At 33.5% G+C, this 16,180-nt stretch overlaps 1 protein-coding gene across 1 annotated transcript in view; it reads left to right on the top strand.

Annotated features, from left to right (window-relative positions):
* The window catches only part of LOC129218730 (DNA (cytosine-5)-methyltransferase 3A-like), a 130,450-nt gene that overhangs the window by 16,371 nt on the left and 97,899 nt on the right, over positions 1 to 16,180 (top strand). Inside the window, exon 6 of the mRNA XM_054853053.1 lies at positions 9,425 to 9,469. Within this exon, the coding sequence (XP_054709028.1) occupies positions 9,425 to 9,469 (45 nt within the window). The remainder of the gene's footprint in view (positions 1 to 9,424; positions 9,470 to 16,180) is intronic.

Raw genomic sequence — 16,180 nt, 5'->3', positions numbered from 1 at the left:
GTGTCGTGTACTTTTTGCTTTTTTGAAATATCTATTCTTTGATTGTTTAAAATTCGAGAAAAAATGAATTTCGTTGAAAAAGGTGGTAGATACTGTTTGACATTTTGCTCCATAAAAAATCTGGCAAAATATTTCCAGCACTCTTTTGAGACTTTGTTCGAAATAATGCGACCATTTCTAAAAAAAAAAAACCCGGGGTCTAAAACCGTATTCCTCTATTTTTGTCTATATTATACTATGTTATTACAAATGTAAACGCATAAAATGCTTTCCACAGCTCAACAAGCATTTTTGAAAATAATTTCTCGAGCCAAACTCGTAAAAAATTCTTTACAAGGTATGTACACATTGATCATGTAATTCATAATGCAGTGAAATTCAGTAACAATGAACTTCAAAATCGGGACTGAAAACTTATTTGGTTGAAACGGGTATTTGGTTATACTGATATACGTTGTAACAGGATTTCACTGAATTTTTCTTTTGAAAACTTTCTAAGGAGAAAAATGATACATACCTGCATTTCTTTAAAGCATGAATGAGTATAAAAAAATTGTTTTAAAGCAGGGGTGGGTTCCCAGGGTCGTGACCCCAAATGGGGTCGTGTAGCGTTTCTTATTCGGTCGAAACATTATTCCTACCACAGCATAGTTGGGAGTGGATCGAATCTAACATAGCAGTTTTGTAATGTAGGATCTAACGTAGCTTTCACAATGTTGCCAGGTTAGGTCCACACCTAGCGATACTTTACTGACATGTAGGCTACGGGATCACAGGTCCTTTACTTGGTCAAAAAAGGGTCGCAACGTGCAAAAGATTGGGAACCACTGGTTTAAATTTACAGATAATTAGGGAACTGATGGGGGAAGGGGGAGAACACTGACCATTTTGTTTTTAACTGGATGAATACACAATGTTCGAAGAATCTTTCGGTAGTCGTGTTACACTGAAATTTTCATAAGCTCAGACAAATAATTTGTCTGACGTCTAAAACATTTCCCTGAAACCTAAGGTTTTTCAATTTTAGCCGGTCTTTATCAATATATATTTGTGTGTATGCACTGTGCAGTCGCGCCTGTTCATAGTGAAGTCTAAGGAACCGAATAACAATTTCGTTTACAGCTTCAATTTCGCTATAAAAAGGTAAACAACAAGAAGGGAACTGAACCATAAATACAATATATTGGGCTTGAATATTAGTACGAAAAACCAAAATTTCTAGTTGAATTTTAATTCAAAGTGTCAAATGTCAAAGTTTTTTAATATCCTGGATTCAAAAACAAATACATAGCCACAAGTTTTCAATCAAGCAATGCATTTTCTACACTTATAATTTACATCTTTTACTTGTGCTTTTAAGACGTTGTTTTTGACTTTTATCTATTCCTTGCACAAAGCTCATGCTTTTTAAAGTGCATATTTTATTTACAATTTACACATTTAAAAATTGAAGATATTTTGGAACACCCGATTTAAAATGGTGTTAAAGCTTCATTGAAACATTATCATTACTTAATATTATTCATAAATTGGGGGAAAAAATTCAAAAAAAAAAAAAAATTAATACCAAACAGAAAAGAAAGAAACATTTAGCATCTAGCCCATAAGCTTTCATTTAAATTTTGACGTCTTGAATTTACATTATGTTTTCCACAATCACGAATTGTGGTAGAACCCTACTCGTTGGATTTCTTATTTCTACAAATGGTTCCTATCCGAATTATATTTGTAAAAGTCATGATTTGAATACAAGACGTCTACATTCAAATGAATTCCAGGGGCTGGATGCTGGACGTTGTTGACTGAATGCTGTTTTTGTCTGAAAAGTATTGTGTAAAATCGAGAGGGTCGGGAATAAGTAAAGTCGATGGCGGGGGAAATGAACTTCACCACCCAGGAGGAGGGACATGCTCGCGAAAACACGTGGAACAGACGAGTTTGCATTAAAAGCATAGAAAAATAAAGTCGAAAGAACATCAAGAACATCTTTATCAATAGAGATAGATACATGTGTTTCTGTCTTTTACATCATTCAAAAAGTTTTTATTGGGCCTGACAGATTTCTCTTCCACGTTCTAGAGTTATTTGAGTGACCCTAATTTTGCTAACAGTTTAAAATTTCCCCGGGAAGTCGAGAAGATATCAAAAAAAGAAAAATTAGAAAAATTAAAGCAATAAATGTTAGTACACTCAACAATTTATAAATTCTGCTTCATGAATACTTTTATACAAAAAAAGAAAAATTGAAATATTTTTTAAATTTTAAGGATAGTGTACTAATGTGTGTGATTTGCAAATGTCGGATTGTATTTTCAATTCTGTTTTTTTTTCTGAATATAAATTACGTATGTAAGACATTGTTCACGTTCTTAGGAGCAAACAATTGACGTAAGTAGGGAATATTCTACGTAATTGTTTGATTACGATTGTTTGATTGATTGCAATAATTTGCATCAATGAAAGCTTGATTGAGTGCAGCTATCAAGTTTAGGACTTCGTTTGCATGAAGCTGTCAACATTGTGTGGTAATAAAGAGGTTTCATTTAATTTCGAAATGCGAGCATGAATGAATTTTCTGAAAATTGTGCTTTTAGCCGTTGCTTTTCTCACCATAGTATCCGCAGAAAGAAAAGCATTTCTGATTATTGTTATTGTTATTATCACTATTTTGAATCGCAGAAAGCAATGCATAACTAATGTAACCAAAAATTGAAAACCATTAGAAAAAAAAAGACCTGAGAAGAGAAAAAAAAAAGTTTTAAAAAGTTATTCTATTCCTCCTAACATTTTGCATTTGAATAAGTCGAAGTACATTGTTCCAAGTGTACTGCAAGTAAACTGCAGCTTGTATTTTTAATTTAAGTACATTATTGCAAGTAATTCCCTGTTGCTCGTGTAATTCCACCCACGAAATGTATTTTCAAATGTTCTCAAACAGGGGCGGCATTTCAGCATTTCATTTGGGGGTCGAGTTTCTTAAATATGTATTATCACAGTGCGGTAACAAACACACATTAGCTAACAAGAAGTGGTCATAAAATCGGTTTAATATGAATAAAAATTAGTGCTTAGACGCAATTAAAATTCTGATTCATTTTCTAATAAGTTATCATACAAAACATCTCGATACTGAAGTTTTTATACCTTTTGGAAAAGTTTTAATGCATGTTTTTTTGGAATTCGGAAGAGCAGGGAATCGTCTTACTATCAGTACCCAGTGTCGTGCTGTTTTGCCAGTACAGCTAAATAGAAAAGGTTTTTTCTTTCTTTTTTTTTCTTTTGCTCATTGTGCTTCGAAAATATTTCTCTAACCTAACAAAAAAATTTCTCTACCAGCTGAGCTGATTGGAATAGTTAAAAAAATAATTGAAGTAACAAAGTTATGTTATGAAAACACTTTTTATGTCTTGCTCTTCAAAATCACACAGGCAACTTAAAAAATTGCAAGGAGCTTAATTTTCATCATTGAATAATCTAGTCTCGTGGGCACTCTCAGCTTCAATGAGATGTCATCTACCACCAGCTCTGTTATTCACTATTCCAGGCTGAAGAGTCCACAACAAGGACGGAACTGCAGTCTCTGGATGTGATAACTGGTCTGTCGGTATATTGCCTGTAATTTTTCTTGCCTAGTGCTAAAAATTTTACTCATAATTGAAACATTTTATTTTTCGTTTTCAAAAAATCCAATCCAGATAATATAGAGCCAACCATGCAGAAAAATAATTATCATCAAATCTTGTGTTAATTTTATTCGAAAAACAATCTATTACTTCATACAAAATATTAAAAAATCAGTGTTTGACTTCACATCATCATGTGGATTTTTCTTTTTTTAGCGCCTTTTTCAAATTGGCTCGGAGGAAGAATTTTTTTGAAAACGTTTCACCATTGATTGAAATATGCATCTATGTAAAATCTATTTTCAATTTCAATTGCAGATTTAACTATGGTAGTATGAACGCACAGATCAATTGTAGATTGAACTGTGGCTTGAATAGTCCGAAAATTAAGTGTGGCGGATTGAAGATGTTTTGATAGAGTAAAGCATTTTTAAAACACTTTCCGCAATAGAAACAAATTGAATAAAAATTCAAACGAAGTCATACATGCTTTGAAGGGCATGAGCTTTTGAAAGAATCGTTTTGCAATAATTCTCACAGTCGTCAAATCACTGCTTTGAAGTTATAGAGAAAGGTTTTTATGATTTTAACTCTTGAAGACCATCTTGTGTCACTTCGAGATTGCATAACTATAGAGTCCCATAAAAGGTATTTGTTGATATGTTTTTTTTTTTTTTTTTAATTCAATAAGCACATGCATTTTTAAGAAGTTTCTATGAAAGCAGATAATGCATTGAGCAGCTAAAACGTGTTTCTAGCAAAAGAAAGCGATGAACACTCATTAAATAAATATACACTTAAAAAATGAGCGTAAAAGTGAATGTAAAATATCAAGGAATTTTCTTGAGAAAACCATGCAGCCACACCACTTTGCATGAGCCTCTCATATTGGACATACCATCGTTACACTGGGCACACAAGTATGAAATATTTAGCCGAGAAAAGGCCGAAAAATACTTCTTGAATTTCTAAGTTATCATCCAAATAACGAAAAACACTTTTTCTAGTCTGGGAATGTGTCGAGCTTCATCAAATAGTTACTGAGAACCAGCGAGATTTTTTTTAATGAACATTGATTTCCGACTTACATAAATTGAATTCACCCATTTTCTATCATTCTGCTTAAAAAAATTTGGGGGTGCGACCGCCCCCTCTTGACCCCCCTATTTGCCGCCCCTGTTCTCAAACATCATGTAACTGCGTGCTTCGAAAATACACTTCAATAAAAGACTTACCAACTACTTATTATTATAGCCTGTTGCACTTTTCGTCTGATGCGTAAAATATTAATATTATTAATATTATCATTATTATTATTATTATTATTATTTTTGAAAAAGAGTTTCAATTTTAAGAAGTATATTAATCATTTAGTCTTGTGTATGCTGCTCTAGTCACCATGCTGATTATCTATGTTTTTGCGGGATGATTTGTTTACTGATAGTAAACAAATGCAGCCCAGCGCATGATGAATCACCGGAAAAATATAAATAAATATCTAAAATATTAATTGATTAATTAACAAAAATGTCAGTTCAGCGTTGCATATCCTCCATCGAATTGCAGAAGTATTCCTTTTTCGACCACACACACACACATATATATATATATATACATATATATATATATATATATATATATATATATATATATATATATATATACACTAAAAATAGCGGGATCCCCCCCCCCCTCTTTGAAATGTAACCATATCCTGATCAGAAATTGTTTTCTGATTACGCCATTTCTGCCGTCCTCCCAATAATTAAAAATAAAATCAGCATCGCACCTCTTGACTGTAAATATCCGATAACCGATATGTAATCATCCCTCCTCACCCCTCACCCTTTTTTTCCGGGACTACACCACAGTTTTACACTAAGCTTATACCTCTTATGTTTTCCCTTATATATATATATATATATATAATCCTATCCTAACGCAAAAAATTGCATTCTTTAATTAAACTTCAGACAAGAAACGAATTAGCTTTATGAACGAAATAAGATTCGGACGTGGTAATTGAGAACATCGTTTTAAAAAAAATAAGACAATCGTTTTTCCTGTTCAATTTATGATAAATTTTCATTTCATTCATCAATTTTTCATGAATATAAAATCTGGGAACGCATATCCAAAAAAAAAAGAAACTTTGTTTCAAAAATTACCGCAGACCCTTTGGTACTGACTTTATTTTCTGTTCTGTTCAACCTTCGCGTCGGTACTGTTCAAGTGAGGTTTTGGCCGCCAGCTAATTTCCCTGATTGCTCTTGACGACGGGGGTCATTTAGGGGTTCCTTTCCCTCCAGAACAATGACAGCTGTGACAGGTCACGTGTTCCTGCCTTACATCGGTTACCGTCCACTCCATTGGCTGTTGAAGTGTCAATCACTTGATTCAGGTTCACTCCCGTCGTTCAAGGAAGAAAGTCATTTACACCCTAACTTCAATGTTTTCCCTCACTGAAGAGCAGTCTTAATCAAAATAAAGAGCAAATATTTGGTACATTGACAGTTTCGTTCCGGCTATCATAATTTACAATTATATCATTTCAGTGAATATATTTTTTAACTTTAAAAATTTGATCTGGATAAACAGGGGCAAGATAAACGAGGTTCTACTGTAATAATAAATATGCATCAAAAGTACGAAAGAAAAATTCAAGTTTAGAGCCGTAAAAAATAGCTGATTTCTGACACATTGATTGACGTTGATGATTTAAGTATGTTTAAAATATTGTGTGGGTGGAAAAAATATATTGAAACTAAGTTGAAAATTTAGTTAGTTTTAGTTCAATTTATCCTCAAAATAACCTTAGTTATTTCTAAAGAAAAATTGGCAGCCTCTCGAACTTTAAATTGAATCTGCATTATTATAGTGCGAGATTTTTTTCTAAGAATGAGAAAAATTATAAAATTCAACAAATTTGTTTTGTATTACATCATTCAAATTATATAAACAATGCCTTACCTACTCTCCTAATGTCTTTAGCATTTAACCATGATGATAAATAAGATAAAGATTGTTGGGGGCCTCTTTTTCCTGGTCTTTCACCTTCTTTCTAAATTCAGCTTCAAATACTTTTTTTGACATATCTTAAAATAGATTTAAAACTATACAAGATGAGCAAAAAATGTCCTGAGAACGGAGTAAAATGCAGAAAAAAGTTCGTGGTACGTGCTAGAGAAGATACTTTTTAGAGAATGGTTCTGTTGGATAAAGATAGTGGCTCCAATTCCTAAGCCATGGGCTACGGCCAAGGGAACAGTGTAACGATTTTCCTTTAGGCTCTTGGAGTGGGGTAGACAAGTTCTTGTCATTGTAAAAGCTGAGAGAAAGACATTATGTTGACAGCTTTATGACGTTTAATTGTAGAAAAAGGACATTTGAGCATTTTCGCTGTTTTGTATTGGTGTGTATTTCCCTCAGCTTAGCTCCCGTATTCCTCCTCCGAGAGGAAAATTCTTAGATAAGATATAACAAGCGTATTGGTCACTCTGAGAAAATATTCATGCTATTTACTACACCTTCCTTATCCTTCCCACTCTTTATCCATATTAAACCATGCAAACTTTCTGCCATAGCCTGCACAGCATGTTTTTTTTTTTTTTTGGGGGGGGGGGGCTTCTAATAACTTGTCCTTTTTCAAAAAAATTAAATTTAAGCATTTATTTAGTCAGTTTAGCTCCCCAAAATCTGGCGCCCGGGGCACGAGCCCCGTCTGCCCCCCTCTAGTTACGTCCCTGTATTTGTTACCAGATATGCACATATTAAGGAAAAGATTTATATTACAGATCAGTCATCTCTTTCATTGTTGTAATAATTTGAAGCATTTTGGCTACCCTGTTGTAACATGCACTCAAATTTATTTCTCGAATACAATCTTAGATTTCAGCAAGTACATAAACAGTTCCTGTTTAGAAATGTTTATTAGTTGTTATAATCAGTGTCATCTGCCAGAAAACTGAAACATGATTTTTTCTTATGATTTTTCCTGACATTTAAAAAAAAAATAATTTTTGAAAACTGCTCTTCTCTCTTGAAATATCTTTAAAAAAATTTGCTATTTCTTTGTAAATACCATATACATTCATGTATAATATGAGAAATTTAGTATGAGATTTGAAGTTGGAGCGTTAACTTACAAGTGGGGAAAAGTTTATGACAGCTTTTCCTGAATGAAATTTGAAAAGCACTAAAAATCTTGACGTTTTTTCTACTTCATTCAAACTAAACACTAAGAAAATGAATACTGTTGATCGAACACATTTTTTTTAAAAGTATATTTCCATAAATTAAAAACTATTAGAGCATAAGTCTGACTATACAAAAATGAGGGAAAAGCTGATTACCTATTTGCAAATTTTCAACATAATAGATTGTATGGAATCTTGAGTTCATTCAATTAGTTATTTTAATGACAATAAAAAACAAACTTTTATTGATATTAATTTAATGGAAAAGCAACAGTTAATAAAAATTGTATGTTAGAAAATTAATCTCTTCTCTAAAAATCACATTCACAAAAACAAACTCATTTTTCATACCCTAGTACAAAAAAATAGATTTCAGCTCAGCAATGGGATACTTATTCATTTGTTTACTTTTTCAAACATTCACCAGAAACAAATAAAAAAATATTTTTATTTTACTGTACTTTTTAGTTTTCTTTATGAATGTTTTATTTTCTCTCTCTCTCTCTTTTTCTTTTGTTTTTAAATGGTTCTTTCTATTAATACTTCCAAACTTAGCATTTCTGTACTTTTTTCTTCTTATTTTGAAATTCAGTACTGTTTATTATTGTAAATTGGACTTTAATAACAATCGGCAAACAGCATTTTTAATGATCCAGAAAACTGGTCATTTCGGATATCTGTGATAACGATAATTCCAAGCGTTCCATACTATTTGTACTCCCCTGTTCTGATCAGTCAATTATATTAAAACCTAGCTCTTTTTATGCTAAATCTTATTCGGAGAAAATATTTATTGGCCATCGCAAGTCTAAGTGGTGTTTACTGAAATTTTTACTCATGTTGATGAAATAAGTACTGTATGACCTCATTTATCCAGACAGGCAGGGACCAAATGTGATAAGGAGAATTGAAAATCCGGATGATATGGGTAATAAGCAAAAAGAAATGCTTTGGTAAACAGACAGATGAGTTAAAAAATATAAAACTTTTCACATAATTTCTTAACAAGGAATTGATGATTGAAAGGCCTTCTCTTTCAAACACTTGTGACGTTTGAATGAAGCACAGGAAAGATCAGCTGGAGTAGAGTTGGGCTGACACTTCAAATAAGCCATGGTTTTTATTAGATCATAACAATTTATTGCACATTCAGGCACTGAGCATTTAATGAAAATAGAAAGTGAATGTTTGGTACACTTGTAGTTATGTTCTTGCTAGCATAGTTTAAAACTTATTTATGTGAATATAGTTTTTAAAAAAGTCATAAGAGAAGTTGTTTTCAATTATCTGGATATCCGCATGAACAAAGGCCTGATAAAAGAAGTTCTACAGCGTTTCCTATGTATTTTTAAATATTTATAATACAATTTTATATTTCTTACAGTTTAACTATGTAAATTATTGCTATGTTTTCTACATCAGAGTTTTAATTTTCTTACTTTTTTGAGTGGAAACTGCATGGTTTTTAAGCTAAGGCTTTGTTTTATACATTGCATGGGGCATTGTAGTTTTGTTTACTTGGACTGTTGCTTTCAGCTGCATTATCCAGCTAAGCTTTGCATAGTTTTAGCATTTTATTTATTTCATAATTACTAACTTTTTCAGATTCCGTTATTGTTGATGTACGCAACGGATTGAAAAAACTTGAAGGTATTATGTTTTCTTATTTTCTTGTATCTATACCAAAAGTTTTTGAATATTATTAAGTTGAACATATGATTGACCAGCGTAGTTCACGGCAGCCCGTGGTAAAAATTTTGCATGAAAGTGAACATTACACGCAGTCTTGAAGCTTGATCAAAGAATATTGAATTCATTATTGATTTCCAAGATATTATGTCCCATACATTTCATATCAACTGTCATTCCATGTTCACAGCCTGCTAATTCCAAGTATTTAAACATATTTATATCTGCATTAAACTGAGTATTGGAACTTCAAACAAAATTTGCGAAAACTTGCTGCATGCTTATACTTTCTTTATGCAATGCGATGACCACCTGTTTATCTCCTTACTGCTATCCAATGACTTTTGTCGATTTAATGTATTTCTTCAAGGTATACATATTTAGGGGGTAAATATTTTTCAGATCTCCTCTTTGAAAGTAGTTTAAGGAAAAGTCCCACCCACAATCTAATTTTTTTTTGCATCCATAACAGGAGTCAACATTTTCCCTTTCAAAGAATTTATAAGTGCAGATGAATATCATTTTGACAAAAAAATAATAGGTTGGAGTGTTTTACTAAATTTGTGTACAATATTGCTGCAAAACAAATTGCCAAAAGTATTACAAATGCTGACAATCTCCTTTAATGCCATCCTATTAAAAATAAATTTAATACTTGATTATGTTTTAAAGTGTTTGTTAAAAATCTAGAATATTTGTGTAATTCTAGTGAAATGAAATTAAGCAGCTAATTAAAGTTTTTAATTTTCCTCGGGGGAAAAAAATGCAATATCAAGCATGAACTACTTAAATTGGGTAATACACAAAAGGTTGCAGAAATGAAATAATATTCCTATGCCAAAAAAAGTTTCTACAAAAAATTTGCGATCTCCTCTTTGCCTCACATGCAACTTGGAGTTGAGCATTCGTCCCTCTTAAAAATTCGAAAATTTCCCCATGATGTTAAAAAAAGTACTATGATGTTGATAAATCTATTTCCATTGTTTGAAAATTCGTTATAAATTGTGGAACGAGCTTTTCTTGTGCGAATGACAGTTTTTCAAGCTCATTTTTAAACCACTATTTTAAAGAACACCATCGAAGAAAAAACTTATTTTGATAGGAAAATTCCGTTATTTCTAATAATCTTAGTGAAAAAAAGAAGCAAGGTGACAAACTTGAGCTATTGCACTTTGAATATAGGATATTTTTCACTTGAACGGTTTTGATAGCCCATGACAATATCTTTTGGAAAATGGACATTTAAGCTCTGCAATTGTAGCCCATTAAAAGCAAGTATTTTTACACTAGAATCACGAAGCATGAGCTTTTGAATAAGTTTTTATCAAATTTTATAACTTAAAATCCAGGAATTTTTTTCCCCATCATGTTTTTTCACAAGTTTAAATGCATGTTACACAAAATTTAACGAACTCAAATTAACAAAAACACTTGAATATATTAGCGGCCAAACATACAGATTTCAGGCTTCCAGTGTGATAAAATTTTCCACAACCTGCTCTCAAAAATGGCAATTCGTTGCGACAAACAGAATTTCAAACTCAGTTTTATCCTTAAACAGAAGAACAACATCAAAGAAAAAACTTATTTTGAAGTGAAAAAATGTGTTCTTACTAATGGTTTTAATGAAAAGAAGAAAAGACAAACTTGAGCCATAGTTCTTTGAAAATAGGAAATTTTTCACTTGAACGGTTTTGATAGACACTTTGGATGACAATATCTTTTAGAAAAGAGATATTTAAGCTCTGCAACTGTTACCCATTTAAAACAAGTATTTTTACAATGGAATCATGTAGTACAAGCTTTTGAATTATTTTTGTTCAGATTTCATGACAACCTAAAATCAAGGATAATTTTTCTCTATCCCGCTTTTTCACATGTTTACGCGCATGCTACACAAAATTTAACGAACTGAACTTCACAAAAATACTTGAATATATTAATGGCTAAACGTACTTTTAGCGCTAAAAATTTCAGGCTTCCAGTGTGATAAAATTTTCTGTAAACAAAGTCTAAACTGAGCAGTTTGACACAAAAAGCCGATGTGCTATTTTGGATCACATTTGTCGGAGATCCTAGATCCGCAGTATTTAAATCCAGGAAGCTGAAAATTTACATAGGTTAGTTCAAAGGCATCTGTATACCTTTATAAAATTTCTTCCAAATCAGAGATGGTCGAACAGAGACCCCTAAGTCACTTGACATGGAATGACACATATAACATTACTGATTTAATTTTTAAAAAAAGGACCATAAATGATTAATAAAGATAAAAATGAATATCTTTTGGTATTAACCTTTAGGCATTTGAAGTATTTTACAGCAAATAACTCACTCCCAATAGGGTGGATAATTTTAAGAGGGCTCTTGATCTTCATTAGAAAATGATCAACTAGGACCAGCTACGCTTGGCCTAGAGTCTTTTTTTAGTCATCATTTCTGTATTTGCATTTTTATTCAGCATTAGGAATGTGAGTTTAGAAATATTGAAATATATTTATTGGTGATAATGCTTTTTTCTTATTTTGAAATGAAAAAATATGTTTTTTCTAATGGTTTTATCGAAAAGAAGATGCTAGGTGACAAACTTGTTGGCATAAAATATTATTTTATTTTTATTCTCGGTCCACAGCCGATAATTTAAAGAAAATATTTTAAAGTTAATTGTTACCTACTTTAAGCCCAGTCTGGTAAAAGTAGAATTCAACTAGTTGGTGCTAATACTTCAATCGACAATTCCCCCACGCCATAATTAATGGCGACTGTTTACTAAATCCATTGAAGATTGCACGTCTCGATGTGTCGATTCAGAAGAAGCTGAATTGTCACCCGATTGATTCAAATTAATTCCACTTGTTGACCGCACGTGCTATGGAGAGGAGTACGAATATTCGCGGCAGTGGAATAAACAAATGAGTGATGGTGGAAGTAGAAGTTAGTGTGGTGACATCATCGAGGCATGGAATCTCATTGGCTGATGAAACATATATATTGAGGCGAGTGGCAGCACTCTCTCTTCTCTCTTCACTTTTCAACGATCCCCAGTTTTGTTTTGATCGTGAAGCCTAGTTCGGCTCACGTATGGGGGGGGGGGGTTCCCCGCGGTGCTAGCAGGGGTTTTTTAGTGGTGTGTAAATGGTGATGAATACTCATCGTGCTTTTCAAGCATTGAAATTTTCCAAGTCCTGGAATTAGAATGAGTCCAGGTGAAGAAACACTTGTGTTGTGTCCGGCCAATTGATAATGCCGCGGAAGTGAGTTCCTAAAATTCTACCTGAGATGTTCACCGAATCTTTGAACTGTCTAACGTTGCCTTCCTGCTAAGGGCGTTTCTGAAGTGTGTTCCGGAAGACTTTCTGTGCTCCTGGAAGTGAATCCTTCGGAATGGCCACTGACTTCATCGACTGATTGGTGACATTTTTCTTTTACTTATTGGAACCACTTTTGTTGTGATATTTTGGCGGTGTTCTTTTATGGGGATATTGTATTATAGTTCTAGTCATATTTAATAAATGTATTTTTCTGAAACATGTTTTTTGCTTGTCTCCAACTTGACATTACACGGCCAGTTAATGCTGGCTTAGTTTAAATCTCTTAAACCTTTGATTTTTAAACTTAACTTTAATTATGCCAACAAAGTGGTAGCAGAGCTCGGTCGAATGTCTTTTTAGTTGGAGACAAATGTGCAAAAGTTTTCAGAGTTATGGAACGGGATTATAGAAACATTAAGAAACTTAACTCCTGCAATTAGGCAACATGGTCAAAAAATATGAAAATGGTTCTGATAGAGAGAGATTTATGGGAATTAACCCAAACAAAATTAGAAGAAGGTATTTCAGTAGAAAAAAAGAAACGGAGGGGCCAAGCAGTGGCGATTATTTACCTCAACATAGAGGATGAGTTAAAACAACCGATTGATGATTTAGACGATCCATATGCTGTATGGACGTCATTGAAGTTGAATTTTGACCCTCCGTCTTTAGCCCGTGTTGCCGGATTGTGGGAGGAGTTTTTTTCTAGTAGAATTAATGAAAAAGAAACTATTGGAATGTTCGCGGCTCGATTGAAGTGTTTGCTCCGACAGTTGGAGGAGAATGGCTATAAAATGGATGAGAAATTAAAAGGATTTCAACTAATACGTAGTTTAGATCAAAATTTCAGGGGGATAGTACAAAATATTTATAGGTGGGATGAAAATAAATTTAATTTTTCAAATGTTTTGGATAAACTTTTGGCAGAAGAGGGAAGATTAAAATTTTTAGGAAATGAAAAATTTGGAAATAGTAGTTCAGGTGTTAATGCTTTTTCTGTTCAAAATAAACCCCAGACTGGGCGGAAAGTTGAAAATGTTAATGAATTTGAAACAAGAGTTTGCTTCACATGTGGCAAAAGGGGGCATCTTTCCGCTCGGTGTTGGAGCAGAAAACCAAACACTCAAAATAAAGGTAATCGTAATTTTTCCAAACAAAGTAATACCCCTAAGGCTGGAATGTTTTACACCATCAGTAAAGTATCAGGAGTACAGGCCAATAACACAAATTTGAAGGAAGAAATACCAGTATTTTTACTGGATACAGGTGCCACGGCACATTTCTGTAAAGATAGGGACCTATTTTGTGAATTGAAGCCTGTTAAAAATACAAAAATGGAGGTAGCTGTGGGCAATGTAAATAGTCAAGTCGAGGGGGTAGGGAAAATTGTTTTTGAAATTAAGACAGATGGTAAGCTAGTAACCATCACATTGAATGAGGTCTATTATGCTCCAACACTTAGACGAAATTTGCTTTCCGGATCCAGGATAGACAGTCTTGGTTTTTCTTTAAGGTGGTATCCTGGTAAAATATGTATTTTTAACAATGATGGCATCAAACTTTTTTCTGCATTTTTAATTGATAAATTGTATTTTGTAAAACCCACCTCATTTTTAAGTAATCAAAGTAGTGACTTACCACCAAATGTAAATGTAACCGAGGTCAAAGTATTAGACCTGGAGTTGTGGCATGAACGGTTTTGCCATATTAATTATGATAGTATTTTGGAAACTGAAAAAAAGAACTGTGTCAAAGGGCTTAATATAAAAGGTAAAAACCGGCCAGACTGCGAGCCGTGTATTATGGTGAAAAAAAGAAGGTGTTCATTTAAGTCCACCCCAGGGATAAGGTCTAGAAGACAATTTGAGCTTCTTTTCATGGATCTAGCAGGGCCATTTCCGGTGGAGTCACTAGGGGGAAAAGATATATTTTTGCGATAATTGATGATTTTTCAAGGAAGTCCACTATTTACATTCTAAAGTCAAAAGATGAAGCTTTTAAATATTTTCTTAGATACCAGAGGCATGTAGAGAGAGCCCTCAACAAGAAAATTTTGGCCATAAGGTCTGATAATGGGGGGGGGGGGGATTTACTAATTCTAATTTTGAGACCCACTTAATTAAAGAAGGCATCAGCATAGAGAGAACCAACCCTTATACTCCTGAACAAAACGGAGTAGTAGAAAGGTACAATTTGACCTTGATGAATGGGGTTAGGGCGATGCTGAAAGACTCTGGACTAAAGAAGAATTTTGGGCGGAAGCTGCCTTATGCTTTAACTATGTCAGGAATAGAACAGTTCTAAAGGAAAGGGGGAAAACCCCATTTGAGCTGTTCTGGGGAAACAAGCCTTCAGTAAGGCATTTCCGGAGGTTTGGATGTATTGCCTACAGAGGCATGCCAAAACAAAATTTAAGGAAATTTGACTCAAGAAGTAGGAAGGGCATAATGGTGGGCTACGCAACCCAAGCAAAAGGGTACAGAATTTGGGACCCAGAGCTAAAGAAAATTTTTGAAACTATCAATGTGGACTTCAGGGAAAATTTACTTTGGGGGAAATCAAATTTGAATGGGAATGTAGACAATGAGGATGATTATTCTTTTATTAAACCTATGAGTGAAGTTCTCTTAGATAAAGAGACAGATGAAATAAAGGCGCCCACCCCTTGTGAGGAAATTGAATGGGTAAGGGATGCAGTGAAAAGAAAGAAAGGGGACCGTACTGATATCTACTATTATGAAAAGGGAAATAAAACAAGGTTGAGGTCACCCAATGATGTAGAAAAATATTGTAAGGAGAATAACATTGTTTACAATCCTGAACTATTTGATTTCAAGAGTAAAAATGTACCTTATAATCCTTTGTTTGATATTTTTAATTCCCCTAATAAACAAATGGAACCCGAGCCAGAGGCAAATTTGTCAGAAGTGCTAATTCCCCAAAACTATAATCAATGCTTAAAAACCCCAGAAGTAAAACATTGGCAAGAAGCCATGTCAGATGAAATGAAAGTGATTCAAGAAAGGGGGGGTGTGGCAGTTAGTTCCCCAGCCAGTGGGTAAACCAGTACTTGGTAATAAATGGGTCTATGACTTGAAGAGGAATGCCCAAGGGGAAGTTGCCAGGTTTAAAAGCAGATTGGTTGCGATGGGAAATAGACAGGTGGCAGGAGAATCATATTCTGAGGTTTTCTCCCCAGTTATCAATTTCTCCCTGATTAGAATGTTTTTTTCAATTCTGGTGATATTCCTAGGTTGGAGCCATTTCCAATTAGACGTAAAAAACGCATATCTTTATGCTGATTTGCATGCAGAAATCTATATGCGACAACCACAGGGTTTTGCAATCCCGGGAAAAGAAG

Source organism: Uloborus diversus, chromosome 3, assembly GCF_026930045.1.
Source record: "Uloborus diversus isolate 005 chromosome 3, Udiv.v.3.1, whole genome shotgun sequence".
Lineage (NCBI taxonomy): Eukaryota > Metazoa > Arthropoda > Arachnida > Araneae > Uloboridae > Uloborus > Uloborus diversus.
The sequence above is the reverse complement of the archived record's forward strand: the minus strand, read 5'-3'. Positions and strand labels throughout refer to the sequence as shown.